The 27,539-nt window shown below is 49.6% G+C and overlaps 5 protein-coding genes across 10 annotated transcripts; 3 read left to right on the top strand and 2 right to left on the bottom strand.

The window, feature by feature from the left end:
• xylb (xylulokinase homolog (H. influenzae)) lies at positions 1–8,257 on the bottom strand. 3 transcript variants are annotated; one of them, XM_028004678.1, is made up of 19 exons: positions 6,172–6,287; positions 5,876–5,964; positions 3,523–3,605; positions 3,382–3,451; positions 3,226–3,306; positions 3,069–3,155; positions 2,849–2,977; positions 2,696–2,761; positions 2,537–2,609; positions 2,345–2,463; positions 2,190–2,271; positions 1,774–1,814; positions 1,596–1,711; positions 1,410–1,525; positions 1,113–1,337; positions 966–1,024; positions 798–885; positions 423–517; positions 1–236 (listed from the first exon to the last, which is right to left on the bottom strand). In XM_028004678.1, the coding sequence occupies exons 2-19, from the start codon at positions 5,933–5,935 to the stop codon at positions 168–170; spliced, it is 1,659 nt and encodes a 552-aa protein (XP_027860479.1). In that variant the 5' UTR covers positions 5,936–5,964; positions 6,172–6,287; the 3' UTR covers positions 1–167. The 3 variants fall into 3 exon arrangements, with proteins under 3 accessions (XP_027860479.1, XP_027860480.1, XP_027860481.1); XM_028004679.1 differs by lacking the exon at positions 6,172–6,287 and having other exon boundaries at positions 1,113–1,209; positions 1,264–1,337; positions 5,876–5,958; XM_028004680.1 differs by lacking the exons at positions 5,876–5,964; positions 6,172–6,287 and adding an exon at positions 8,134–8,257.
• On the top strand, positions 6,086–8,127 carry LOC114136613 (uncharacterized protein C9orf152). Of its 3 annotated transcripts, XM_028004695.1 has the most exons (3): positions 6,088–6,196; positions 6,879–7,068; positions 7,145–8,127. In XM_028004695.1, exons 1-3 carry the CDS (start codon positions 6,106–6,108, stop codon positions 7,389–7,391), a joined length of 528 nt encoding a protein of 175 aa, XP_027860496.1. In that variant the 5' UTR covers positions 6,088–6,105; the 3' UTR covers positions 7,392–8,127. The 3 variants fall into 3 exon arrangements, with proteins under 3 accessions (XP_027860495.1, XP_027860496.1, XP_027860494.1); XM_028004694.1 differs by having other exon boundaries at positions 6,086–6,184; positions 6,879–8,127; XM_028004693.1 differs by having other exon boundaries at positions 6,879–8,127.
• Positions 8,211–15,299, top strand: nub1 (negative regulator of ubiquitin-like proteins 1). 2 transcript variants are annotated; one of them, XM_028004675.1, is made up of 15 exons: positions 8,211–8,373; positions 10,558–10,684; positions 11,592–11,759; positions 11,937–12,001; positions 12,073–12,137; positions 12,646–12,804; positions 12,878–12,966; positions 13,398–13,504; positions 13,571–13,757; positions 13,827–13,934; positions 14,041–14,193; positions 14,273–14,419; positions 14,497–14,559; positions 14,636–14,831; positions 14,908–15,299. In XM_028004675.1, exons 2-15 carry the CDS (start codon positions 10,568–10,570, stop codon positions 15,048–15,050), a joined length of 1,767 nt encoding a protein of 588 aa, XP_027860476.1. In that variant the 5' UTR covers positions 8,211–8,373; positions 10,558–10,567; the 3' UTR covers positions 15,051–15,299. The 2 variants fall into 2 exon arrangements, with proteins under 2 accessions (XP_027860476.1, XP_027860477.1); XM_028004676.1 differs by having other exon boundaries at positions 8,244–8,373; positions 10,563–10,684.
• Positions 15,300–17,025: 1,726 nt separating this feature from the next.
• Positions 17,026–20,118, bottom strand: crygn2 (crystallin, gamma N2). The gene is made up of 5 exons (XM_028004692.1): positions 19,743–20,118; positions 19,045–19,136; positions 18,813–18,969; positions 18,577–18,722; positions 17,026–17,233 (listed from the first exon to the last, which is right to left on the bottom strand). The coding sequence occupies exons 1-5, from the start codon at positions 19,761–19,763 to the stop codon at positions 17,098–17,100; spliced, it is 552 nt and encodes a 183-aa protein (XP_027860493.1). The 5' UTR covers positions 19,764–20,118; the 3' UTR covers positions 17,026–17,097.
• Positions 20,119–21,867: 1,749 nt separating this feature from the next.
• eci2 (enoyl-CoA delta isomerase 2) lies at positions 21,868–27,050 on the top strand. The gene is made up of 11 exons (XM_028004688.1): positions 21,868–22,028; positions 22,420–22,478; positions 22,567–22,670; positions 23,700–23,798; positions 24,006–24,197; positions 24,287–24,356; positions 24,656–24,758; positions 25,307–25,427; positions 25,683–25,772; positions 25,842–25,985; positions 26,529–27,050. The coding sequence occupies exons 1-11, from the start codon at positions 21,973–21,975 to the stop codon at positions 26,682–26,684; spliced, it is 1,194 nt and encodes a 397-aa protein (XP_027860489.1). The 5' UTR covers positions 21,868–21,972; the 3' UTR covers positions 26,685–27,050.
• Positions 27,051–27,539: the final 489 nt, after the last annotated feature.

Here is a 27,539-nt window from a genome sequence, read left to right as displayed (position 1 = left end):
TTGTTTTCAATCTGATTTTATTATTAGAAAGTAGAAATGACAGAAATCAGTTTGACCCGTTTCCCTCCAGAGGATCCAGAACCATCGGATCCGTCCAATCAGAGAGCAGAACCAGTCACCATGGTAACCAGGAGGTAAAACGCAGCCTCCTGATTGGCCGGCCGGTCTCAGGTGCGGCTCTTGTCCAGAACCTTCTGCTCCAGCTCAGCGTAGCGCCTCAACATCGGGTCGTAAACCTGGAGAAGAAGAACGCCACTTCCTGTTTACCTGTGAGGTCAGAGCCAATCAGCTGCCAATCAGCCCCGCCCCCACAGCTTCAGGGGGCGGGGCTTCAGGTAAAACACACTGCGCTCCTAGCTGGGGTGAAGGACAGGTGATAACTGGTCTGTTTACTGGTTTTCCACGGTGGCCTGGCGGCTGACCTGCGGAGCGGTGCGGTGCGGGCGGCACACCTGCTGAGGTTCTGGAGCGTTGCTCAGCAGGTCCAGGAAGGAAACTCCAGAATCGGCCACTAAACCTGGAACAGCCAATCAGACGGCAGAGTTTCAGTCACATGACTGGAGTCACAATAAAACACGATTTTATGATCAAAGTTTCCATTAAATAAAATCCTGTGAAGTTAAAAACTTTTGATCAAAAATCTTTTTTCTCTAAATTGTGAATTTATTTTCTAAATAATCTGAAGCTCCTGCTGCGCCTGGTGGCCGCTGCAGGTCGATGACATCATTTCCTGTTAGGGGTCATGTTATTGACCAATCAGGAAGTTGGATCGGCTGTAGTGCCGTTACTATGGTTACCATGGAGGGCTCGGTAGGCGGAGCCTAAGCAGGCGGAGTCCGACAGGTCAATGGTGTAAACCGGAGCGTTGAAGACGTCGGACAGAACCTGAACAGAACCAGAACCTCAGCGGTCAGAACCGGGTCCATCTGGACACCAGAACCTCTAGCAGAACCTGGAGAACCCACCTGCAGGATCTGCCTGTTGGCCGAAGCGCCGCCGGTGGCCAGAACCCGACTGGCAGACCCTGAAACACAGACAGAACAGTACCGGTCCTGGTTCTGATCGGGCCGGGACATCAGGAGACACGAGACAGAAACAGAGACTCGTCCTACCGATGGAGTATCCGAGTCTCTCAGCATGGAGCCGGCGGGACAGAAACTGTCCCTCCACCAGAGCCCGGACCTCCAGTTCTGGACTCCAGGAGGACACCTGGCGACAGGGGGACAGGTGAGGGACAGCAGGGGGCGGGGCTTCCTGCCTGACCTGGCGGTCGTTGGCATCGAAGTGATGCAGACCGACGGCGGGAGGCGTGATCTCCATGGTGTCAAAATAAAAGCCTGGAGGGACAGAGAGACATTAGAGAGGACAGCAGGGGGACAGCAGGGGAGGACAGAGGGCGGCGTGTCCACCGATGTTGCCGTGGTTCCCCAGCGGCGTCCCATCCAGCGCCTGGGAGAAAACGTCCCAAGACCCGGAGCAGCAGCGGTCCCGGACTCGTTCCCGGGTCAGAGAACCGTTCTTAAAGCTGGGGACAGACACAGGCTTTTATTGTGAAGGGCCAGCGGCGGCAGCATCGGCCTGAGGACCCGTCCTACCAGAGCAGAGCCATGAAGCCGTCCGGCTCCACCGGGCTGCAGAAGACGTGTCCCTCCAGGGACGGACGCGGCTCAGCGAGGGACAGGAAGAGCGTGTCGCTCGTCCCCAGACTGACCTGGAGAGAGAGAGGACTCAGAGACACGGAGGACAGAGACACGGAGGACAACCTGGACTCACCGCGATGTCCCCCTGATGGAGACACATTCCTGCCAGAGACGCTGAGGAAGAGGAGGAGAGACGAAGACGTCAGCAGGAGGTTCAGATCTGGAGGTTCTGCTGAGTTCTCCGGGTCTCCAGCAGAACCAGAACCCTCAAACATTGTTCAGGTTTAGTTCTGTTTACTTTTTATATTTTAAATTAATCTGCAATGATTTTTGTTCAGATTTAATTTGAGATTTTTTAATTTCCATCAAAATATTTTAAATTAAATCATTAAATTTCATCATTTCTCTGCATTAAAGGAGACTAGTGCAGCTGACCCCGCTGACCCCGCCCCCCGCTGACCCTGCCCCCCGCTGACCCTGCTGACCCCGCCCCCCGCTGACCCTGCTGACCCCGCCCCCTGCTGTCCAGGCCGTCCCGCTCTGTCCCACCTGGGTTGTCTCCAGTGAACGCCACTACGCTGCAGCTCCCAGAGAAACCGTAGCGACGCTGCAGGAAGGACGAGACCGGGCCCTGCAACGCCAAGAAGGACCAGTAGGGACAGGAAGCAACCAGTAAAGAGCAGTAAACCAGTTAACCCAGTTACCAGGACGGCGGTGGACAGACACGGCTCTCCCAGCAGGCGCTCCAGGTTGGTTGCCGTGGCGTCCAGGCAGACCTGAGACCACTTCCTGTCCCGGATGTCCAACAGATTCATCCCAGAACCTGATGGACCAATCAGAGAAGCTTCCTGGTCATGTGAGCGACCAGAGGTCAGAGGTCAGGAGTCAGATAGTACCATCGCTGTAGTCGATGGCAGCGTAGCGACCCAAGAAGAGAGACGCCCCAAAGCTGCTGACCAATGAGATCCTCTGAAAGACACAAAGGTACCTGAGACAGGAAGACAACACCTGGGGGCGGGGCCTAAAGGGGCAGAGCCTACTGCTGTAGCTCTGACCTCAGTGTCCTGGAACTGGTCCGGTCGGGTCTGCCGCACTTTGGAGATCTGGTTTCCTGTGAAGCGCTGCAGGAGGACATGGACACGTCCTTCAGACAGAGAGACGGACAAGCAGAAAGACAGACAGGTGGACAGACAGGTGGACAAGTGAACCTCGTAGGCTCGGGATCCAGTGATGTCTGCCAGCCTCGTGGCGCCCCCTGCTGCCTCCTGCAGGGCGTCACACTGCGGCCCGCTGCTGGAGTCCATCCACACCGGACTGTCCTGCACCGAAAAGCTGTCCTGAGGACACACACACACACACACACACAGTCAGGACACACATACACTGTCAGGACACACATACACTGTCAGGACACACACACACACACACCTTCAGCTGCTGGTGCAGGTTCTGACCCGGGTCCAGCTGGGCCAGAGTCCGAGCCGCTCCAGTCCTCCAGAACACGGCGCCATGTTGCTGAGGAGGAAGAGGAAGGGTTTTGGGCCGGTACTGGAGAACCCACTCCCAACAGAACCCAGAGCCTCACCTGGCCAGAACCAGACAGCGCCCGGACCCGGGAGAACCCGAATCCCGCCGCCTTCATCCTGTCCAGCAGCAGGTCCAGAGCCTGAGGGACAGACAGCCAATCAGGAGGCAGAATGATCCGGGTCAGCTGAGCTCAGCTCCAGGTGAACCATCTCACCTTGACCCACATGAGCACAGGTGAGGTGACCGTCAGTCTGTCAGGATGGATGTGAACTCCTCCCTGAGTCCTGAACAAAGACACTTTTCAGAATAAAAGCCTGGCCCACACCCTTTCAGAATAAAAGCTGCTGGATGTTACCTGAACTCAGGTAGCTCAGAGTCGAACTGCACGCTGTCCTGATGGACCGGGCCCAGGGCTCCATCGATGGCCACCGCCTTCAGCTGCACAACCAACACACCCGTTACTGGCCCAGCCCACCAGGAGGCGTTGGGGGCGGGGCTTACAGGACTGACTTTCAGCTGCGTCCCTCCACTAACCCAGAGCTTTAAACAGTTCATGAACTGCTGACTCGTTCAGAGGGTAAAGAACTGCATCGGACTTTAGAGTTAATATCCAAAGCAGTTAAAGTTAGTATGCTAACAGTACAGCTAAAATTAGCATGCTATGGCTAACTAAACCTGATGTAGGCAGTGAATGTAATCAAGTTAATGCTAATTTTAAAATCCAAATGCCAAATGAATTCACAACAATTAGCTTTCAGAACGTTAACATTAATGGCATAGCATTGCTAATATTTAATAACGACACAACTTCAGAGCTAGCATGCTAACATAATACAACAACAATCTTTGGTCTTTATTGTTTGCATGTATATTTGAGATAAATGTCAGCAGAGCCATGAGCTATAATTAATAATGTAAACATTAGCATAGAGCATAACAATGCTAACATTTAATAAAACAGAAATGATTCTTCATGATATTAGCATCCTGGCAATGTTACAGCAGGCTAGTGACTAATTAGCAACCGACTTCAGCTAATGCGATCAATGAATAAATTCATAATAATTAGCTTTACATCAGCAATAAAATGATCCAGAAACAGAAACATTAATCAATCATCAATCAAAAACTGCTGACTAATCAACAACCTGTTTCCATGGAAACGTTTGTTTTTTGGGTGTTTAACCTGGGCTGGAAGATACAAACTAAACAAACGTCTCAGGATTTATTATTTCTGCATGATTTGGTTTTCATAATTATCAGGGTCAAATGAAAAAACAGAATATTTTCATTCCAACATGTCAGAAGCTAAAAACTCAAAACTTCCAGCACATTGCAGCAACAAGACATTTCAAAAAGCGTTACATTAGAAAAACAATCATAGAAACACGGTGAACAACATCACACATCAGATTATTGATTATTGATTAGGTTTCTAAAGCAGCTCTAACAGCTGGTTTAGTCTGGATTTAGAGGAGCTCAGGGTTTCAGCTGTTGTTCAGTTTCCTGGGAGTTTGTTCCAGATCTGTGGTGCTTCTCCATGTTTGGTTCTGGTTCTGATACAGAGCAGAAGCAGAACCAGCAGGTCGGTCCAGCAGCTGCAGATCTTTAACACATGGTGGCGCAAAAACCGTTCAGTGATTTATAAACTAACGATAGTCTTCTATTCTCTGAGCCACAGGGAGCCACTTTAAGGACTTTAGAACCGGCTGGTGTAGAACCGGCTGGTGTAGAACCGGGTGGTGTAGAACCGGCTGGTGTAGAACCGGGTGGTGTAGAACCGGGTGGTGTCTCTATCCTCCTGGTTCTAGTCAGAACTCCAGCAGCAGCGTTCTGGACCGTTGGGTTGTCAATCAGACCTGTGAAGACGCTGCTGCAGGAATCAAAGCCACTAAAGAGAAACTAAAGCCTGGATGAGTTTCTCTGATCCGAGACTTTAGTCTCTGGTTCTGGAAATGTTCTGCAGCTGGGAGAAGAACCACTGTGGAACCGGCTTTATGTGGCTCTGGAGGTCAGAGGTCATCTCTACTCCCAGGTTACTAATATAAATATAAACAGACTAAAATAAGCCTCAGTTTTATCATAGAGTAACAATGTAAAAAGGTTTAAAGCAGATTCAAAATTTTCTATCAGCTACAAAAATAAACGTCTGATTGTGACTGGATTGCGGCCGCCATGTTGGATTATGAGTCTGGTGTTGGTGTCCCATCAGGGCGGTCCGACCCGACTGGACCCTGATCACTGACTGCTGCAGGTCAAAGTTCAGAGTCCTCTTTGGGTCAGTGAGTTCTGCTGGGTCAGACCCGGTCAGAACCGTAGCAGGTTCAAAGGGTAAACCTGATCAAACCAGACAGAACTCTGCTGGGTGAACTTTGACCTCCCACACGTTCTGGTTCTGCTTGTTCTTTAGTTAATAGATACTGTATAGTTAATGTCCACTCGGGTCAGACCCAGTCGTTCTTCACGATACCGGTTCTCCAATCTGAGCTGGACTCTCTGCACGAGACTCAAAGTGAATCTCATCACTTCCGGTATAAACAAACCTCCGCGTGCTTTTCATAAACAAACATCTGTGGCACCGACTCTCTGCATTTTAGTTCTGCGTCTGCGCAGTAAGCTTCCGTCCACGCGCCTGCACGCGCCTACTTAAACACACGAGTCTCCCGGAACCTGCAGGTGGACCGAATCCGGTGAGGTTCTGCTTTTACCTGCTGGGTGCTGAAGTCCAGGCCCAGGTAGAGAGGAGAGTCCGATTCTGCTGCTGCCATGCTGAGGACAGGCGCATGCGCACTGAGCGCTATGGGCGGGGCGGAGAGATTTAAAGAGACAGGCGGGGGGAAAGAGAGAGAGAGAGAGAGAGAGAGAGAGAGAGGTGAGTCTGAGGGGGCGGGGCCAGGTGTTCCTGCAGGGAGCCGGAACCGGGAGGAGGAAGAGGAAGATGGATGTGTCTGCGCTGAGACAGCAGTACAGGATGTGCAGAGATAAGCAGAGGACAGAGTTTCACCTGCTGAGGACAGGTGAGGGGACAGGTAAATTCTGGGTTTGGTTCTTTAATAGCTTCTGTTCAGTGACGTCTCCAGCTGATGGACATGTGTCCTCTGTCCTCTCTGTGTCTCTTCCACAAGTTCCAACAGCTGATCGTCCTTCTGGTCCAGATTATAATCTTTAATGTTTCTGATGATTTATCCAACAGGCTGCAGATCCACATAAACATAAAAACAGGCTAAATAACAAATCAAACTATCAAAGATCACAGCAGCTCCACTGCAGCCAGTCTGATCTGGGATCTGAACAGGAAACAGAAAAGGTTCTACCAGCCGTCCTAGCCTAGCCTAGCGGTCCTAGCCTAGCTTAGTGGTCCTAGCCTAGCCTAGCGGTCCTAGCCTAGCTTATCTTAGCGGTCCTAGCCTAGCTTAGTGGTCCTAGCTTAGCGGTCCTAGCCTAGCATATCTTAGCAGTCCTAGCCTTGCTTAGCGGTCCTAGCCTAGCTTAGTGGTCCTAGCTTAGCGGTCCTAGCCTAGCCTATTTTAGCAGTCCTAGCCTAGCTTAGCGGTCTAGCCTAGCATAGTGGTCCTAGCCTAGCTTAGCGGTCCTAGCTTGTTTGGTGCCCTGAGCGAACCTCTAGCTAACCCTAGCTAAACTAACGGATACGCTGCAGCTGACCAGGAACCAGCAGATTATCGATCAGATTATCTAATCTTGGAGTTCTAGTGTCTCCAGGCTCCTCTGACCTCCTGGGTGTCGTCAGCATCGTACCCGTTGCTCAGGGTTGGACGTCGTCATGGCAACCAGCCCGCCCCTTCCCTCCCGACCCGAAGACGTCGGACCCGTGGCGCGTCCACCTGGACCTGCACCGGCGCTGCCCTGCAGTCGCCATGGAGACGGAGCGGAGCCGCTCCAGGTCCAGAACCGCCTCCAGCTGGTTCTGGTTCCGACCCGATCCACCTCTGATCTGGACCTCTGCTCTTCATCCCCAGATCATCCTCACAGGCCCCGCCCACAGACACACACACGGCTGGTTCTGGTTCCGCCCCTTCCAGAGGACGCTTCACCAGACGCTGCGCCAGCCTGGACCAGAACCAGAACCAGGACCAGAACCAGGACCAGAACCAGAACCCAAGAGGTGGATCCGGGGCCTTTCTGAACTGCTACCCATTCCCCAGCAGTAGAACCCTGAGGATCTCTGAGGCTGCCAGGAGGCTGGGCCTGTACCCGTCCTCCTGAGGTTCTGACGGGTCCAGAACCCGACTGGAACCCACCAGAGCTAACAGAACCTGCTAGTTCCTGTTTCCTGTCCATTCTCCTCTGGACCTGAACAGAACCGAGCCCAGATAAAAGCTGCTGATTGGTCTCATGTTTCTGTTTCAAACATGATGTAAAGAAATGTCTCCAGAACCAGAACTGGACCGGTTCTGGAGACATAATGAAATATTTCCAGGACCAGACCGGTTCTGATGATGTAATGTTTCCAGAACCCTTTAGTCAAAATCATTCGTAGCTTATTCATAAATGCAGATATTTACTTTTTTAAACTTTGGATTCATTCATTTTATTTTTCAGGGTTTTTATCGCTGCTGAATTTTAAGCTTTTAAAACATTTTTCACTTTTTTCTGTTATTTTTATGTTTACTGCTTTTAAAAATCATATTTCAGTATTTCCTCATCCCTCTGAGGTTCTGCGTGTTCCTATTAGTTTTTACAATCATATTTCAGGATTTTGTTTCATTTTGGTTTCCATTTATTTTATTTTTGTGTAATTCTTATTCTGGGTCTTTTTTCCATTTATTTATTGATTTAAGTTGCTTTTTGATATGCTGACATTTATAGATTTTGGTTTTGTCCCACTAAATTTATTCTCACTGTTTTATTTTGATTGATTGATTTTTTTTAATAATAGCTTTGCTGCGTTTTCAATCCGCTTTTTTAAACTCATCGCGCTTTTTGACCCTCGTAGGCCACTACTCACTTTATACAGAGATCGTCTCTGCTTATTGAGATGCCTTGGTCTTTCTGTGCCGCAGCTCCTCCGGTCCTTTCTGAGCAGCGGGTTATGTAAAGCCGCTCAGAGTGAGACCTCTCGCAGTTTGTTCCTCTCTGCAGGAGCAGCTCCATGAAAACATCTCCGTCGTGGAGCGTCAGGTTTGGGGATCTTCCATTTGTTTCGGGTCCCTTTGCTCGGAGTCAGCGACTCGTCGTTATCTGCGAGGTAACTCTGAGGTCAGAGGTCAGCCTCCTGACCCACAAATTATTAACAACCTGCTAGCTGCTGAGTAGAAGCGTCTCTGGAGACAAATATTCGGCTGTTTTTATGAAATATCTTCACTTGTATCCGGTTCCGGTTCGGAGAGAACTCTCACGTTGCTATGAGTTTAAGTAAATCCTCAAGTTTAACGCTGAAAGTGAAGAATGTGTTGCTAAATTAACACGAGAGCTCTCGGAGTAAAGTTTGTGTTCACGTGATGGAAATGACGTCATTTCCTGTTAAAATGTCAAAGTTCAATCTTTAAGTCAGACTCAGTAAAACTTTTCGTTCTTGGGTTCGGGTTCTGATACGGTTTGGCGATTCTGAAAGTGGAGAACTACGTTTCCCACAATGCAAATGGAAACTGTCGATACTAGCTGTAGCTTTCAAAATAAAAGCTTTCTTTTATCACCTTTGTTGGTTTTTGAATAAAACTTTATTCAGATGATTTAAGATTACATCAGATCTGATAATGAATTATGATAATACGTGATGAAATACCTTTTAGCAGCTTTGAATCATAAAAATAATGATTTTATAGAACCATCTGTCTCAGATCAGAAATATTAGATAACATTTATTAGTTTTATTGATGATTACTGTCAAGATTTAAAGGTTAGTTTACTATCAGGCTGGTTAGAAAGCTTCAATTTTCATTGTAAGTTTTTTATTTCTTTTAAGTTTTTACTTCCTTCAGCTTTTATTCTAAAATATTCCCACCTTTCTGACCTCTGACCTGATGATTACGACCCTCAGACATCAGGGAAAACGTCTGCTTTTTACTGTGAATGATTCTGGACCTTCTCACTTCTCTGACCTGTTGAAAGTGAACTGGTTTCCAGACAAGACGGGAATCCCTGTCCGCTGGTCGACTTCCGGTCCTGTGGCTGACTTCCTGTCTTGTTATTGACTTCCTGTCCTGTGGCTGACTTCCTGTCTTGTTATTGACTTCCTGTCCTGTCTTGTTATTGACTTCCTGTCCTGTGGCTGACATCCGGTCCTGTGGCTGACTTCCTGTCTTGTTATTGACTTCCTGTCCTGTGGCTGACTTCCTGTCTTGTTATTGACTTCCTGTCCTGTGGCTGACTTCCTGTCTTGTTATTGACTTCCTGTCCTGTGGTTGACTTCCTGTCCTGTATTGTTATTGACTTCCTGTCCTGTGGCTGACATCCGGTCCTGTGGCTGACTTCCTGTCTTGTTATTGACTTCCTGTCCTGTGGCTGACATCCTGTCCTGTTGTTGACTTCCTGTCCTGTTGACTTCCTGTCCTCTGGTCTACTTCCTGTCCTGTGGCTGACTTCCTGTCTTGTTGTTGACTTCCTGTCCTGTTGACTTCCTGTCCTTTGGTCTACTTCCTGTCCTGTGGCTGACTTCCTGTCTTGTTGTTGACTTCCTGTCCTGTTGACTTCCTGTACTCTGGTCTACTTCCTGTCTTGTGGCTGACTTCCTGTCCTGTTGACTTCCGGTCCTCTGGTCTACTTCCTGTCCTGTGGCTGACTTTCTGTCTTGTTGTTGACTTCCTGTCCTGTCTTGTTATTGACTTCCTGTCCTGTGGCTGACATCCGGTCCTGTGGCTGACTTCCTGTCTTGTTATTGACTTCCTGTCCTGTGGCTGACATCCTGTCCTGTGGCTGACTTCCTGTCTTGTTATTGACTTTCTGTCCTGTGGCTGACTTCCTGTCTTGTTGTTGACTTCCTGTCCTGTGGCTGACATCCGGTCCTGTGGCTGACTTCCTGTCTTGTTATTGACTTCCTGTCCTGTGGCTGACTTCCTGTCTTGTTGTTGACTTCCTGTCCTGTTGACTTCCTGTCCGCTGGTCTACTTCCTGTCCTGTGGCTGACTTCCTGTCCTGTTGACTTCCTGTACTCTGGTCTACTTCCTGTCCTGTTGACTTCCGGTCCTCTGGTGTACTTCCTGTCTTGTGGCTGACTTCCTGTCCTGTTGACTTCCTGTCCTCTGGTCTACTTCCTGTCTTGTGGCTGACTTCCTGTCCTGTTGACTTCCGGTCCTCTGGTCTACTTCCTGTCTTGTGGCTGACTTCCTGTCCTGTTGACTTCCTGTCCTCTGGTCTACTTCCTGTCCTGTGGCTGACTTTCTGTCTTGTTGTTGACTTCCTGTCTTGTGGCTGACTTCCTGTCCTCGGTCAGTACAGACAACATGGCGGAGCAGAACCTGCAGGCCAAACTGAAGAACCTGCTGAAGCAGGAGAAGGTCCAGCTGTGGAATCCCCCGTTCACCCAGGAGGACGACCAGCCGGGCGCCACGCACCTGCAGGTGGGTCGGAGTGAAACTGCGCTCTGATTGGCCGAAGGAGGACGCCTCCACAGAGTCTATAGGTCAGTGTTTCCCAACCCTGGTCCTCCAGTCCTCACCGCCCTGCGTGTTTTAGAGGTTCTCCTGCTTTAAGACACCTGATTATTCAGCTGCCGGTTGAAATCATCTGGGCTGAAGCAGGAAACACCTGAAACCTGCAGGCAGAGCGTCTGGAGCAGGGAAACACGGAGCTGGGTCAGCCTGAGGAAGCAGCTGAAACGTTTACAGCATGAGGAGGATTAACTGCAGATCAGAGAACAGTTTATCTGGAGAAACAATAAACTGCCAAAGATCGGAAATACATTCAGTAGCAAAGATCGTTAAAATTAGTCGCATTTTAATGAGTTTTTGTTTTAATATAATGAGAAACTCTTGTTTTATAAAATAAAATCGACGGCCTAAGTCATTTTTCTTTTTCAAACTTGACTTGGGCCACGATTTTAAGGTGACAATTTAAAATTCAACTTATAATGTTGATATCATTGGATATCTTGCTTTAATGTTAATTTCCTCAAGGTTGAGTTTTATATCTCTTCTTAACAAAAAACGGTTTTATTTTAACAAGTTTTATCTCATTTTATGAAAACATTCTCATTTTATGTCTCATTTTAGCAGAAAACCTTCTTGTTAATGAATTTTATATCTCAGTTTAACAAAAAAATCTTCTCATTTTAGAGAGATTTTCTATTTCGATCTTACAAGTTTCCTCTTGTTTTGACAGGTTTTCTCATTTAAACCTGATTCTGTTCCTCAGTTTATTTCCAGGTTGTGGCAGTGAAAGTCTCCCGTAGATGAAGTGAAACAGGTGAAGTAAATGCGGCTCCTGGTGGCTTACAGCAGCGTCTCGTTCTGATGTTCTGTCCTCCAGGAGCTGGCGCAGCGCTACGCCCCGCTCCTCGGCCTGTCTGTGGAGGAGGTAGGGGGCGCTCTGGAGTCCATCCGGGCTCAGGCGGTGGCCAGAGGGAAAGGCAACCAGACCTTCAGGGAGACCAGCGTGGCGACGCTGGAGCTGCTGCTGCCCAGAGAGGCCAAGAAGGTCAGGAGGGTGGAGTCAGAGTTGGTGGGAGGAGTCAGAGTTGGTGGGAGGAGTCAGGGCTGGTGGGAGGAGTCAGGGCTGGTGGGAGGAATCAGGGCTGGTGGGAGGAGTCAGAGTTTGTGGGTGGACTCTGGGCTGAGCTGGTGGTTTGGACTGAGGTTCTGCTTCTGCTTCTAGGACTTGAAGACGAAGTCCCACCTGGAGACCCGGCTGGACGTCCCAGTGCAGCAGCTGGTGGACAGGTACGGTCACCTCACCTGGTGGTGATGTCATAGCCCCGCCCACAGCTCTGAGGCTGTTTGTGCTCCTGCAGGATCGCGGAGGATTTCAGCCTGAAGCACATCAAGCTGATCCTGAACGGCAGAACCCTGCGGCCCGGTCGGTACCGCTGCCTGTGGAATGCTGAAATCATCCTGCAAATTATTAATTTACTGAGAATAACGCTTCAGATCGGAATTAGATTATTGGTTACCATGGCAACGTCAGGCACCAATTATGTTGGGAAAAGTAACAGAAACAGATCAGAATGTGTTTCTGTTTAGGTGGACTGTTGATGGTTCTTAATGCACCTGCAGTTTAAACCAGTTCATGTTCATCTATACTGGGATCGGTCTGTAGACTTCCCTACCAGTCCAGTCTGTTGGTTGGTTGGTTGGTGCTGATCTCATATGAGAGCTTCCAGGAATTATCCACATCCACAGCTTTCCAAATCCAAAGTTCTTCCTGACTTACAAGTCTGATTGACCCAGTTCATTCCCAGTTCATTCCCAGTTCATTTCCTTTTGATTAAAATATGTGTCATTATTAATAATGTCTGTAATAAATGGTGTCCAGCCGTCGGCACGGCGGCCGGTTCTGACCCGGCTCCTCTGTCTCGGCGCCGCAGATCGGCGACTGGACGAGCAGGGCGTGAAGAACCACAGCAAGGTCATGGTGCTGAAGGTCAGCGACGCCGAGCAGGTCAGCAGGGAGGAGGAGGAGAAGAAGAACCAGAGCCAGAGCCTGCAGCGAACCCAGAAAGGCTTCCAGATCCTGTCGGAGAGAGGTGGGTCCGGGTCGGGCCGGGCCGGGTCAAAGGTCGGCCGGCTCCTGACCTTCATGGATGTTCTGTGTGTCAGACGGCAGCGAGGATCCAGAGACCACGCCCTTCCTGGAGATCGCCGACCAGAAAGGAAACCCGCTGAAGATCCCGCAAGACGAGAAGAAGGTGAGGCTCGATTCAGACATCAGAACCGCTCAGAACCAGAACCGCTCAGAACCAGTCAGAACCGTTCACAGGTTCTCTGCATTCTGGCTGGAGGTTTGATACCAGAACCACGGCAGGATGAAGATCTGGGTCTGTACTGGTTTCACTGGGAGTCTCTCCGCTAACCGAAGAGCTAGCTGCACTAATGCTAATGCACTAATGATAAACATTACTCCTGCTAATACCAACATGGTACTAGTGAAAGCTAATGCTAAAGCGCTAATCATAGATGTTAGCTGTGCTAAGCTAACACCTTTTTGGTTCAGCTCTCTGGAATCAGACGGTCTAGTCCAAGTTAGGGCCGAGTCCCTGCCTGGCCCTGTTACCTGGTCAGGTTCTGCAGCGGCCCGGATCTGGTGTTGGGCCCGGTCCATAACGGCCCCTGTCTCCAGGCTCTGATCCTGGCCATGGGGTTCCATGAGAAGGGCCGCTCTCTGATGAAGAGGAAGCAGTTTGACTCCGCCCTCTGCCACCTGCTGCAGGCCGACCAGCACTTCAGGTAGGAAGCCCCGCCCCCCTGCACCTTTCACAATAAAAGCTCTGTTGACGCCGCGCGGTCCTGCAGTCGGTGCGGCTCGGCGATGCTGAGCTCCGTCGACAACTACGCCGTCCTGCAGCTGGACATCGTGTGGTGCTACCGGGCCCTGGAGGCGCTGTCCTGCCTGGAGGACGGGCGCAGCCGGCTGCAGCGCGCCGAGGACTGCTTCCTGCGCTGCTACGGCGAGCAGCAGCAGCGCCTGCTGATGATCAAGGTCCGGCCGCCGCATGCACCGGCCACCGCCACTGGGGGGAGCCGCCGCTGAACGAGTGTCTGTTTCCAGGGCAACACGGGACGAGAGGAAGTCCTGTTCCTGCGTCTGTACCTGCTGCAGAGCCTGCTGTCCTTCCTGGAAGGAAACGACCGCCAGGCCCGAGTTCTGCTGGCCAAGGTGGGTCCAGATGGGTCCTAGTGGTTCCTCTAAAGGTCCAGATGGCCTCTGCAGCTCTCTGTGGTTCCAGTGCCTGTGCTGGTTCTGACCCGACCTCTCGTCTCAGGTGGAGGACCTGTACGGCCGTCTGGTTCCGGACTCAGAGAAGATGGCCCAGCTGCTGGTTCTGGGTTTCTCTGAGCAGGAGGCCCGGTTGGGCCTGCGGGCCTGTGGAGGAGACCTGCAGGCTGCCGCCGTCCTCATCAGCAACCGGCACCAGGTAGGGTTCCGATGCGGTACCGGGAGAACGGGTCCTCTGTGGTTCTGACCCGGTTCTGACCCGGTCCTCTGTGGTCCAGGAGCGCGAGGACCAGCAGCAGAAGGAGCGCCAGCGGCGGAGGACGAGGATGGAGGACGTCTCCCGGCTGGTGGAGCTGGGCTTCTCCAGGACGGACGCGGCCAGAGCGCTGCACCGCGCCCTGGGGGACGTGGACAAGGCGTCCGCGGTCCGTCCCCGACCCGCCGGGCCTCGGGACAGAACCCGGACCCGTCGGACGCCTGACCGCTCTCTGTCTGTTCCCAGATCCTGCTGGACTCGTCCCAGACATCCCCACAGGACGCAGTCAGTCCGGAGAAGGTGGAGCAGGTACCGTCTCTCTGTCCAACTGATGTCCCCGTCTGTCCTCTGTCTGTCCCCTAACCCGTCTGTCCCCGTCCTCCAGCTGCTGTACCTGGGGTTCCAGAGGGCCCCGGCTGAAACGGCCCTCAGGTTGTCTGGAGGAGACGTCCAGTCTGCAACTCAGCTGCTGTTGGACAACCAGGGAGTCCTGTCCCCAGACCTGCTGTCCCCGCCGTCCACGTCCTCTTCGTCTTCCTCGCCGTCCTCTGAGGAGGCTGGCACCTCGTCCACCTCCCCAGGTAAGGCGGCGCTCTGAGGGTCCGGCAGGCGGCGCCGTGGACCCGTCCTGATTGTCCTCCTGTCCCGTGTCTCCAGAGGACAGCCAGCTGGTCAACGAGGTCTTGGAGGACATTTCCCGCCACGAGGAGGACTACCTGGACCTGACCCTGGAGGAGGAGAGCCAGCTGATCTCCACCCTGAAGACGTACCTGGACCGGGGCCCAACCCGCTCCGTCTGAGACCGCATGGGGCCCAAACGGGGCCAGAAGGACACGGATGGATCCAGCTGTGGAGCCAAATCGGATCAGAGACGTTTCAGTTTGTTTCTTTTCAGGCGGGTTGAGGGCGATGGTTTAGTTTTTCTGATGAATCAGTTTGGAGGTCGTCCTGACGGAGGTCGTCCTGATGGAGGTCGGATCCGTTCTGTTTGATGTTCCTGTTTGTTTGGTTCTGATGGACCCGTAATAAAAAGTTCTGCCTGAAAGTAAGAAGCCGGTTCTGAGTCGGATTACAGGAGCCTTCATCAGTTACCATGGTAACAGACCCAGGTAGGCCGGAACCGGATCAGAACCTGAGCTGGGAGAACCTCTGAGGTTCTGGACTGGTTCTGTTGGACCTCCAGATGACTGTATCACAGCTTCTACACAAACGGGTCAGAAGGTTCTGGACTGAAGCTTTAAACAGGAAACATTTTAATTTATTACATTTGATCGTTTTTATTCTAAATACTTTTATAGATTTTATTTTAATAAAATTTGTAATTCATTTAATTTAGAATCCATTTTTGGATTTTTTTAATTTACTGAAAAATAATTATTAATATCCGAGTTGAAGGGCTGGAGTCGGGTCTTGGTTCTGGTTCTGGTTCTGGTTCCAGATGGTTTTTGTTAAAATGATGAAAAAGTAACTTCTTTTTTTCTCCAAAGCAGAACAAACTGAATTATTGATCAGATTTGATCTGATTTAAAGCGTCTGTTTGGTTTTTACTCCAATTAATCTGATCACGGAAAATTATTAGATTTTTAAAAACACAAATTTAAAAAAGAAAAAACAGCAAACAGCTTTTCTACAGCCGGGATGAGCGAGACTGCATGGGCTAATAATTATAATAATAATAATAATTATTATTATTATTATAATAACAGTAATAATAATCACAATAATTATTATTATAACAATAATAATAGTAATAACATTAATAATCACAATAATAATAATAATAATTATTATTATGATAATAATCACAATAATTATAATAATAATAATGATGATGATGATGAAATGCCTCGTAGTTTATGGATTCATGTTTTAGCTTTTTAACATCTGATTTTCTGTAAATATCTCAGATCTTTTCTCGTCTCTGTTGTTGCTGATTAGTTTAGATAATTTATATTAATCTGTGGCTGCAGTTAATATGTTAATATTCTGAAGTTTTGTGATATTTCAGGACAAACGCTCGGCCTCAGACGAACCCATCATTTTAATATCCAAGTTGTTCAGGTTTCCAGATGCATTTATTTTTGGAGATCATCTGAATATTTTCGTCCTTCATGGATGAATTTTTCTGATTTTGGTGAAAATAGTTTAGATTTTATTGAAAAAGCTTTAAATGTCCAGATGCTGTTTATGAGGATTAAATGTGAGTTTTAATCACATTTCAGGTTGAAATGGCAGAAAATCATTTTCAGTTTAATCACATATAAAACTATTTATTAATTATGATCAATAATGGATTTTATCATTTGAATTTTGGATATTAGTGGAAAAACCTTGAAATCATGATTTACTTTTAAAGATTAAAATATTGGATCTGAAGAAACGGTTTGTTCTGATCGAACAGAACCGCCGGCGCCGCTTGTTGGGTCGAGCCTGGAGCCCGTAAAACCCGCCTGCAGGTCCAGTTTTTATTTAAACATTTTGTTTACATTTTTTGAATATTTAGTTTTTAAAAGAAATTTTTTTAATGATTTTTTAATGTAAAGTTCTTCCTGTTGGACCGTTGGGTCAGAACCAGAATCCAGTAACTTAAATGAACAACACATCGAATCTGTTTCTGTAAACTTTGACGGTTCTGGTTCCGGTTCTGCTTCCGGTTCTGCTGCTGCCAGAACCTCATGGATCTCCAGAGAAGAACAACAGTAACAGTGAGGTTAGTTTGTACAGGAAGCAGAACCAGAACCAGAACATTGATGATGAATCAGCCCAGAGACTCGGTTTGATAAAAAACTGGATTCCTCTCAGTTTATTGATCTGCCTGCTGAGGAAGAGGAGGAGGAGGATGAAGGCTCAGAAGTAGTTGACGATTCTGCGGATGGACTGGATGTTTGGGTTCTGGGCCTGCCACTCCGTCGGGCTGCAGTAGTTCCCGCGCTCCACGATGTACATCCGGCCCCGGAAGTTGGGCTCCTCGTACATCACCCAGCTGAGGCAGAGGGAGGAGCAGAGGTTAGACACTCGGAACCGCAACCGGACCTTCACAGGAACCAGTAGAAATCAGAACATTGTGATGATTCTGGGTCAGAACTTCAAAATGGACCCTTCAGGTTCCAGTTGATCATGTGAGTAAAACACTCCAGGATTACTGATGCAGGGTTCTGGTTCGGCCCGCTTCTCCTTCTGCTTTGGGTCGGTAAAATCAGACAGCAGGGACAGTGATGCTGATGATACTGGGTTATATTCCTAATCCCTGATTAATCCAGTTTGGTAGATTTAAACCTGGATGAATCTAAATTTTCTGCTTAAACAGAATCTGATTTTGGACCAGAACCTCTGAAAAACCCGTTTGATCCGACCGACGTTGATTTGGCCTCGGTGTTCTGGTCGACCTGGATACATTATTTCTGGTTCCAGCAGTAAACTGGGAGGCAGATCCTTCATCAGCTCCTCCCAGTCCACCGAGCCGGTTCTGGACCAGGATTAGAACCCCGACTGCTACTGGAGGACAAACCAACCGAACTGTTTCTCCTACATGTTTCTCCCAATGTTGCATTATTTGCTGCTTTTTAATTAAAATTAATATTAAAATAAATATTCCTTAATGACAGTCAAAGACGTTTCACAACATTAAACAGAAAACGTCTCAGTAAGAAGATGAACCTGATTTTACACTCAGGAACCAGAAGTGACTGGAAATGTTCATGGTTCTGTTAGTGGGAGGAGCTACTCCCCCTGGTGGTGAGAGGACGGCGGTGCAGAAAGGTGAAGAGAAGGAGCTTGATCCAAACCGCTGCTGGATGATGGACTGAGGAGGTTCTGGACCAACTGGACCTGATGAAGGTCCAGAAGGTCCAGTGAAGAGGCTCCATAGAAGGTTCACCTGGTAGATCCGGTACCAGTCGGGCCCGTGGGTCCGTCAGACCGAAGGTGAAGAAAGGACAAGCTTCATGCTGCTACGCTCTTCTTCTGTTTTGCTAACCTAGCATCTTGTTGATGCTGCATGCTAGGCTACGCTAGGCTAGCAAAATGAAGGGAAACGGCGCTGGGTCCCAACAAAACACCGACATTTAAAGACAAGCAACCGAACGAGTTCTGTGGAAACAAGCCGATCCAGGTTCTGGTTCTGTTGGAGGTTTCTTCCTGTTAAACTGGAGTTTTTCCTCTCCACTGTCACTACGTACTTGTCCAGGAGACCCGGCTGATAACTGGGATCAGTGGGACTGACCGGAACCAGAACTCTGTCGCCTCTCATAGCGGATCTAGACCCTGAGGGGCCGAGCCGAGCCGGTACCGGTTGTGTTCTGACGGTGTGGGTGGTGCGGGACTCACGCTCCGTCTCCGTAAACCCTGACGGAGTTGATGCAGCTCTTGGAGAAGCCGCGGCTCTGCAGGAAGGGACAGTCGTCACAGATGTCCATGCACTGACCGGAGAAGTTGCAGGCCTCGAACAGCTCGATGCGGTAGTGCTCTCCATGCTGGGAACCAGAGCAGACGGGTTAGTTACACGCCTCAGGAAACTCCTCTGCCCAGAGGGGTTTCAGGTCCGAGCTCCTCTGGCCGCTCACCATGCGGATGGGCTTGCAGGACCCCATGTGGTCGTTGTGGGAGTTCCACCTCTGGAATTCTGGGTATTCTCCGTGCTCCAGGATGTACTGCTGCCCCCTGAAGTCTGGATGGTCGTAGCAGATCCAGGCTCCGCTCTCCACCCGGATGGAGTTCACTCTGAGCACAGGGAGGAAGGCTTTTATTGTGAAAATCAGGAGAGAAATGAGCTGTAGACGGTAGAACCTTCATCACCTGTTCATGAAGCCGCGGTCCTGGAAGTTATCACAGTCACCTCTGACCTCCAGCTTCCTGCCGGTGAAGCACCGCCCCTCGTAGAAGGTGATCTGCAGGAGGAGACGTTAGCCGTTAGCCAACCTCTCTTAATAAACTTTATCGAACACCAAACCTCTCTGTGCTTCTGTCCAGGCAAACCGGGTCAGAACCAGAATTCAGTTCTGTTAAAACTCTTTCATCTGTTGCTTCTGCCTGACAAACGCCAGCTATGGCCACGCCCACGCATGATGTCACCCCACCCTTCACTGTGACGTCACATCAGAACACATTATGGGTCAGAACTTTCCAGAACCCGGCAGGAAAACACCAAAACTGGGAGAACCAAGCTCCGCCCACCTCTAACCGAAGCTTTTAATTGGACGTGCAGCCTGGCCCCGCCCCTTCTTCCTCAGACATGAAGAATAGATTCAGCATCATGGATCAGTCAGAGCTAAAGAGGAGAGCGCCGCCTGCTGGCAGGGAGCCAGTGAGCGGTTCTGGTTCTGATCCATTAAATGGTTCTGGAACCGACCGGATGGTTCTGGTTCTGATCCACTAAACGGTTCTGGTTCTGACTCAATGAGCTATTTTGCTTGTATTACATGAACTTTCCTGAGCTGTTGATCCCTCCGACCGACCCAGGGCCGGATCAGTCGGTACCGGTACCAGTTACTCACCTTTCCAGAGTACTGCGACATGTTTCTGGTCCAACCTGTCCCTCAACCACACACACAGTGTAACAGAGAAAAAGTTGGACGGCCCAATTTATACGGCGGGGCTCGGCGTGGCGCCAAAGGGTTCTGCCGAGTCAGCGGTTCCCTTCAGGAGCTGCTGATTCTGCTGCTCACCGACTCAATGGAAACTGCTGGGAGGGGCAGCTTTACTGGGAAGCTTTACTGGGAAGCTTTACTGGTCAATGGGCTGCAGGGGACCAGGGGGGACACCAGAGACAGACTGGATGGGGACAGCAGGGACACAGAACCGAGACAGACAGACATCAGGAAGAGAGACGTTCTGTCTGAAGAACCAACAGAGCAGATGATTGATGATGTCACTGAGCTGGAGGTCAGAGGTCAGAAAATCCAAAATATGTTTATTATTCACCAAAAACATCCATCCATCCATCCATCATGTGTCCGTTGGGGGACAGTGTCCACTATGTCTCCAGTCCATCAAGTGGTTGTCTGGTTCTGGATGGATAGTTTCTACTGTGGACCCGATCAGAACCTGTGTTTGGGTCAGAACTGGCAGGTTCTGGCTGAAGAGCATCTGGGTCGCTGCTGCCCCCTGCTGGCCAGTCCATCCTCTACTTTGAGTCTGGTCCAGAACCAGGTCAGAACCTTATTACTGGACCCTTGTGGTGCTGAACACCAGAACCAAAACCGCTCGGTTCTCTTGGGGAAACGACCCGTCCAGGTCGGACAATAAAAACCCAGGATCAGTTTTATCCAGGCGGGCCTGGTACCGCTGATCAGCCATGACTGATTAGTTTTTCTAGAACTGTATAAAACTTAATCAGTTCATAAAAAACTTTTTCTCATTCATGCAGTTTCTGAACTGTTGATGTTTTGCTAGCAGGAGTCAACAGGCCGAGAGCAGCCCGTCCTCTGGTCACTAAGGTCCAAATCCTCCAGAACCTTATTAAAAAATCAACAAAACATGTTCAAATTAATGAAAACTAACTAACAAAACTAATAATCTCAGTAATTATAGTTTCAACAAGGTGTTCCTCAGTCCTGAGCGTTTTGGTTCTGCTCCATAAAAACCGACTCAGAGACCGACTGACCATCAGAGCAGGAGTTTAAATCAGTGATTATTAATAATCACTCATTAATAATCACTAAATAACCACCAAGCCTGAAACCCAATATCGTAACGGACTGAATGTTACGTTTTGAACCTCGCGGTTTCGGAGCTCAGAGGATTTTCCTCCATCAAACATCAGATTTATTTTCGTCTCTTATTCTGTGGAAATATTGATGCTGAGACTTGATGATGTTTGTAGCTCCGCTGCTGAAACGAGGAGCAACATTCACAGCTGACTGAACTCAAATCCAGCCCAACATCTGAGCTGATTCTGGTTTTATCCAAACAGAACCGAACTTTATTACCAGAACATCGATCAGAACAAAGATGAAGGTTCTGCTCAGACAGCAGAACCTCCAGGAAGGCGGCGCTCCACGACTCGGCCAGAGCTTTGAACTTCTTGTACCTGATGACCCTGCAGAACCACAACCAGAACCAGAAAAGGTTCTGTTAGAAGAACAAAAGTTGAGAAACAGAAACCGTTGGAGTCATGTTCCTCCTGCTGGTGGACTTCCTCCAGGTTCTATTCCAGACTGTATCCTTAAAACAGAACCTGAACTGGGCCCAGACAGAACCACAGCAAACAACCGAACCTGAACTGGGCCCAGACAGAACTCTGAGAAAGTCCACAGCAGATGAAAGCTGTTGGCTCCGAGTCGAGCAGAAGGTTCTGAACCCTCTGCTTTGGGTTCTGGTTCTGATACCTGTCCATGTGCAACTGGATGGTGAGCGAAGACTTCCCTGCAGACAGAGACACACAGGAGGTTCTGAAGGTTCTGGACAAATTTTGGATCGGCTCTGGACTGGTTCCGTCTGTTCTGGACCAGTTCTGGATAATTAATGAGACTGCTGCAGCCATTGGTCGGTCGGAACCAAGAGGGCGGGCTCTAAGCAGCATCCCGGGTTCTGTTTGGTGCTGCGGGAAAGCCCTCTGACCATTGGACAAACCGGAGTTTCTACGCTTCCCTTTAACCAATAGCAGCGCAGAATGCGGTGGAGTGGGCGGGACTTCTCATTAACCGCTACTAGCTTCTGTTGGGCTAGCTCTCTGCTCTGTTTCTCTGCCTGTCCTCCCGAACTTTGGACCGGAACCGGGTTTAGATGGCCGCTGCCGTCCTGAAGAGCTGCTCTGCGTGGCGCTTTGCTAAACTAAACAGGTAACATTAAAATGATGACCATGTCTGTGTCCGTCAAGTCAGTTATCGCGATGTTTGAACTTTAACCGGAATGATCCAAGAGTCAGAGAGTTAATTTAACCAGAACCAGAACCAGAACCAGGTCTCTGAGAGCTGAAGGTGGATTAAAATGATTTGTCCTCATAGATTAGTTACAGTCAAAGTTTATGACCTGAAACTTACAGGAGACCAGTGACCTTTGCCCCAGATAGTAAACCCTAACCAAAACAACCTGACAGTCTGGATTCAGGTCTTCAACATGGGGGCCGCGGCCCTAAGGCAGAACGCAGAGGTATTACGGGCAGGGCGTGAAAGTATATATATATATATATAGTGTCATAATTTAAAGCTCTGGATGTCTCTGTGTCCCCAGTTTGCTCAGGTCCAGTGTTCCCAGTCTGACATTCCAGACCACGGCGTCTCCTATGATGGGTGAGTCTGCAGCGGATCCAGGTTGATTCCACTCAGGTGTGACGAGCGGAAGGTGTTCTCTGTTCCCTGATTGGCTGCCTGTCCTCAGGTGCGACGGTGGAGCAGTTCGAACAGGCGAAGAGCAAACTGTCGGCGCTGAAGAAGGATCCGGGAAACGAGCTCAAGCTGAAGATCTACGCTCTGTTCAAGCAGGTGAGGAGGTTCTGGAGGTGAAGATCTTCTCCAGCCTGTTCCCGGGTCATGAAGGTTCTGGAGGTTCCTGAAGGCTCTCAGTATCAGAACCTTTTCAGAACCAAAGAGCATTAAACATTTAAAGGTCAGCAGCATCTTCAGTTCATCTGATGTTCTGGTCGCTAATCGGTCATCAGTGATCCAGAACCAACCGGGTCCGTTATTCTGGCTGGACGAATGATGGGTCAGAACCAGCTTTGACCTTCAGCGTTCAGCACCAGAACCAGCGCCACAGGAAGAACCTTACTTTGGTCCGGATCCAAGTCATGGAGCCGGCTGGATCTTTGCAGCTGTGTGGTTCTGACCCAATGTCTCAGCTTGGAGGATGGAGGACGTCGGCCTGGTGACAGAAAGCTCCAGGATGTGTTACTGAGGCATGCTGGAAGTCGGTTCTGGTTCCGGTCAAAGAACTGCAGACTGGTTCTGGTCTCTGGACCACAATTGGACCCCTGAATGTCGTCTTAAGTTGAAGGGTCCAAACGGTGTTTAGATGAAGAAGAAGAATTACTTCATTCATCCCAGCAGGGAAATTATTTTGCAGTTACAGCAAGAATTTTTTATACACAGATTAACACACACATGACAGGAGCTGCGTCTGCAGGCAGCCAGCTGAGCCGGCGCCATTTTTGAAGGAGGACATGCGGCAAAGGTCGTCGGGACCGGGAGTGGAACCCGCGACGTCCGCAGGCCTAAGGCCTCCAAATGTGGGGCGTGCTAACCCCCTGGCGCAGGGAAACTGAGGAAAACTGGAATGCAGCCTAGCCTAGCGAAGCCTAGCTTGGTGTAGCCTAGCCTAGCGTAGCGTTCTCTGGTTCTGTTCCTCAGCGTTCTGATGGTTCCTTTTCACTCCAGGCCTGAAAGGAAACTTGAGTTTGGTTCAGACAGAACCAGCAGGGGGCGCCGTACATACATCTGTACAGAAACACTTTTAGAGGTCGATAGTTCACCGTCTGTGTGTTACCATGGTAACCGCTCTTCCTCCTCCTCCAGGCCACTCAGGGTCCCTGCAACACTCCTAAACCAGGAATGCTGGACTTTGTGAACAAGGTCAAATGGGATGCGTGGAAATCTCTGGGCTCCATCTCTCAGGTACTGACTGTCCATCATATCCTCTGGTTCTGATCGGATCCATGGTTCTGCTGCTGAAGCTTCAAATCATAAACTTTCTGTTTTGTTAGGATTGTTTCCTTTCTGTAAGGTCAGAATGTCCCTTTGGTTCTGGACCGTTTGTAAAAACAACCGGTGGATCAGAACTTTCCTCCAGCGACTGACAGTGTTAAGGTTTCTACCTATCAGGATGAAGCCAGGGAGCAGTACTGCAACCTGATTGGCTCCCTGGTGGAGGCAGAGGGAGGAAGCTCTGCCCAGGTCGCTGCAACGCCGGCTGGGGGCGGAGCCACATACGAGACACTGTTGGTCTCTACGGAGGACGACATCACCACCATCAAACTGAACCGACCGGCCAAGAAGAACGCCATCACACCTGAGGTCAGAGGTGAAACCAGGTAGCCCTTATGATGTCATGTGACGTCATTTCCTGCTGGTTCACTTCCTGTTACCCTGATTTCTTCTTTCAGATGTACAACGAGATCATAGCGGCTCTGGAGCAGGCAGCTAAAGACGAGTCAAAGTTCGCTGTGTTCACAGGTAAAACCCACCTGAACCCGACCGGGTTCTGCTCTCCCTGCAGAACCGAAACGTTCCTGATCCAAGAGCTCAAAACCATCTGAAGGAACCAAATCAGAGGAAGACCATCCTGCTGGGATGAACAGTAAAATGAACATGTGGACCTCACCATTAGCAGGTCAAAGGACCCAAACCAGTTTGAACAAAGGAGGTTCCCATTAAACATCTCACTGGGTTCCAGGTTCCCTGACAAAACAACCAGAACAGGAGAACGTTGTTCTGATGGGTTCCTCTCACAGTTTGTCGTTTCCTCCCTGCAGGAGCTGGAGACTTTTACTGCAGCGGGAACGACCTGTCCAACTTCACCAAGATCTCAGAGGGAGGCGTCCAGGAGATGGCCAGGCAGGGAGCAGAGCTGCTCAGGTGGGCAACACCTGAGGTTCCTCTGAGCTGCAGGCGGAGAACCTGCTGCTCCGTTAGGTTTCACTGGCGGACACTCAACCAGACGCTTGATTTCTGTCAGTTCGACCTTTTAAATGTCGACTGTTTCACTGTTTTTAGTTCTCATGCAGCGGAACTGAATCAGGACAAAGAGGATTTTATCTGCAGTTTAGACATTAAATGAAAACTTTCTACTGTAATATATCAGAAAATGTTTCTGCAGCTTGGTTTGTATCAGAAACGATAAAACTCTTTATTTCCCTCAGCATCACAGAACAGCCCAGCAGGGGGCAGCAGCCTCCTGTTTTCTACCTTCTCACAAGTCGATGTTCTTAATCTATAATCTATTTCCAATAAGAACCTTCACTGATCTACATCATCGTGTTTTTCACCACTAACAGAGCAGAACCAGAATAATCCGAGGGTTCTGTTCAGTCCGGTACCCAGACATTCCGGGTCGATCCTCAGCTCAGTGACGACTTTACGGATTCTCCTGCTCCACCTGAGGCCGTCTGCTTGTGTTTCCTCAGGAGGTACGTCAGGGCGTACATCGACTTCCCCAAGCCTCTGGTTGCCGTGGTGAACGGCCCGGCCGTAGGGATCTCTGTCACCGTGTTGGGACTCTTTGACCTGATCTACGCCACAGAGCGGGTACAGAAACACACCTCGGGTCGGGTCAAGTCTGGTTCTGGTATCCTGTATGAATAATATGTTAGTTTTGTAGTTACTTCTAGTCACCAGATGATGGCGCTGTGCTCTAATGACAGTACAGACATTTTATTTTGGTCAAGTTAGTCCTAGTTCTCCAGATTTTCTGGAATAGAGATGAGGACGTGATGGAGAGGAAGTCCAGTTGAGTTTCTGGTTCTGACCCGTTTCCATGGGAACCGTGTTGATGTTTCTCAGGCCACCTTCCACACGCCCTTCACCCAGCTGGGTCAGAGCGCCGAGGGCTGCTCCTCCTACACCTTCCCCAGGATAATGGGCCCCACCAAGGTACCGGAGTGGTACCACCAGAACCTGAAGCTGCTGCCGGGTTCCGACTGACTCCGACTGTCTCTGCAGGCCAGTGAGATGCTGCTGTTCAACAAGAAGCTGACGGCCAGCCGGGCCTGTGAACTGGGTCTGATCACAGAGGTCTTCCCCGACAGCAGCTTCCAGTCCGAGGTCCAGACCCGGCTCAAGGCCTACGCCCGGCTGCCTCCCCAGGTGAGCGCCGCCGGACCGGGACCGGTGACCTGCCTGGGACGGCCAGCAGAGGGCGCCAGGTGAAACGGGTTCTTCAGAGAACTACGGGTCATCTGCATCTGGATCAGAACATTCTGCTGGTTCTGCTAATCAGGTTCCATGAATGTTGGATCCGTTTGGTTCTGGTACCGATAGAGATTCATCAACAATCAGGAAGATAAAAATGTCTTCTTAATTTTGGTTCCCATTAAAAACAAACTCTGAAGTTAGATCAGCTTCAGATCATATTAATAATAATATGAATAATAACAATGATGATAATATTAATAATAACAATGATGATACCTGGTGGTTCTCCAGAACCATTGACTGGATCCGGTCTCACTGCTACCAGAACTGCCAGGCATGGCGGCGGCAGCATCATGCTGAGGGCTTCATACTTTTGGTTTCATTCCACAAAGTGGATAAAATTAAGTGGAAGGACGAGCTCTGCTCACACCAGCAGCTGAACTGAGGTTCTGGAGGATGTCCGGGTTCTAACAGCAGCGTCTCTGTGTCCACCAGTCCCTGGCGCTGTCCAAACAGCTGGTCCGGTCCGTGGACAAGGAACGTCTCTACGCTGTCAACGACGCTGAGGTGGAGCGGCTGACGGAGCGCTGGACCTCAGAGGAATGCTTCAACGCCGTCATGAGCTTCTTCCAGGCCAAAGCCAAACTGTGAGGGACCGGCAGAACCCGGCCGGTTCTGGGAGGAAGAGGAAGAGCTGATGATGACTCATCTTCATCCTGTAGATTTTTCCTTCTGACTTCATTTACTAACAGTTTGGATTTAACCTCAGAGACTCTGATTGGTTCCTCTGGATTCTCCTCTGAACTCAGAGACCAGCTGCTGCTCCAGCTGCTGCTTCCATCCGACCCAACCACAGGTTGGGTCGGATGGAAATTAACCGGTTCTGGAAACATCTAAAGTCTGGACTGGAGTTAAAACACTTTGATGATTTTAAACTTTTTCAGAGTTGATCACCTCTGAGTTTAACCTCAAGTTTACCTCTGATAACAGATCAATAAATGATTAATAAATAAATGAGTCACATCTCTGTTTTGATATTCCTCAGTAATCTGATTAAATAATCAGACGCTTTCTATTCCTGCTGGAGGTCAGCGCTAAAGGCCAGCGCTAAAGGTCAGCGCTAAAGGCTAGAGCTAAAGGTCAGCGCTAAAGGCTAGAGCTAAAGATCAGCGCTAAAGGCTAGAGCTAAAGATCAGCGCTAAAGGCTAGAGCTAAAGGTCAGCGCTAAAGGCTAGAGCTAAAGATCAGCGCTAAAGGCTAGAGCTAAAGGTCAGCGCTAAAGGCCAGCGCTAAAGGTCAGCGCTAAAGGCTAGAGCTAAAGGTCAGCGCTAAAGGCTAGAGCTAAAGGTCAGAGCTAAAGGAGGAACGACTCTGTTTCCCGGTTCTGGTCGGACTTGCTGCTGTTGGACCACAACCTGAGTCCGGTTCAGTTTGGTCAGACTCCTGGCTGGACCCACAGCTCCTCCTGGTGGCCAAGGTCAGAGGTTCTGGTCTGGTTCTGAGCTG

Source organism: Xiphophorus couchianus, chromosome 21, assembly GCF_001444195.1.
Source record: "Xiphophorus couchianus chromosome 21, X_couchianus-1.0, whole genome shotgun sequence".
NCBI classification, from domain to species: Eukaryota; Metazoa; Chordata; class Actinopteri; order Cyprinodontiformes; family Poeciliidae; genus Xiphophorus; species Xiphophorus couchianus.
Note: the sequence above shows the minus strand (reverse complement) of the source record. Positions and strands in the feature narration are given on the sequence as shown.

Bases quoted from the DNA above. Each gene is read 5' to 3' on its own strand.
- xylb (XM_028004678.1), bottom strand. From the start codon at position 5,935: ATGGCAGCAGCAGAATCGGACTCTCCTCTCTACCTGGGCCTGGACTTC. The intron at 3,307-3,381 runs GTGAGATGGTTC...TCTGTCCCTCAG, and splicing joins CTGTGCTCATGTGGGTCAAG to GCTCTGGACCTGCTGCTGGA. The intron at 2,978-3,068 runs GTGTGTGTGTGT...GTGTGTCCTCAG, and splicing joins ACCTGCACCAGCAGCTGAAG to GACAGCTTTTCGGTGCAGGA.
- LOC114136613 (XM_028004693.1), top strand. From the start codon at position 6,106: ATGGATGTGTCTGCGCTGAGACAGCAGTACAGGATGTGCAGAGATAAG. The intron at 6,197-6,878 runs GTAAATTCTGGG...TTGGAGTTCTAG, and splicing joins GAGGACAGGTGAGGGGACAG to TGTCTCCAGGCTCCTCTGAC.
- nub1 (XM_028004675.1), top strand. From the start codon at position 10,568: ATGGCGGAGCAGAACCTGCAGGCCAAACTGAAGAACCTGCTGAAGCAG. The intron at 12,805-12,877 runs GTGGGTCCGGGT...TCTGTGTGTCAG, and splicing joins CCAGATCCTGTCGGAGAGAG to ACGGCAGCGAGGATCCAGAG. The intron at 13,505-13,570 runs GTAGGAAGCCCC...GCGGTCCTGCAG, and splicing joins CAGGCCGACCAGCACTTCAG to TCGGTGCGGCTCGGCGATGC.
- crygn2 (XM_028004692.1), bottom strand. From the start codon at position 19,763: ATGTCGCAGTACTCTGGAAAG. The intron at 18,970-19,044 runs GTGATGAAGGTT...CCCTGTGCTCAG, and splicing joins GACCGCGGCTTCATGAACAG to AGTGAACTCCATCCGGGTGG. The intron at 18,723-18,812 runs GTGAGCGGCCAG...TCTGGTTCCCAG, and splicing joins CCTGCAAGCCCATCCGCATG to CATGGAGAGCACTACCGCAT.
- eci2 (XM_028004688.1), top strand. From the start codon at position 21,973: ATGGCCGCTGCCGTCCTGAAGAGCTGCTCTGCGTGGCGCTTTGCTAAA. The intron at 23,799-24,005 runs GTACTGACTGTC...TCTACCTATCAG, and splicing joins CTCTGGGCTCCATCTCTCAG to GATGAAGCCAGGGAGCAGTA. The intron at 25,986-26,528 runs GTGAGCGCCGCC...TGTGTCCACCAG, and splicing joins ACGCCCGGCTGCCTCCCCAG to TCCCTGGCGCTGTCCAAACA.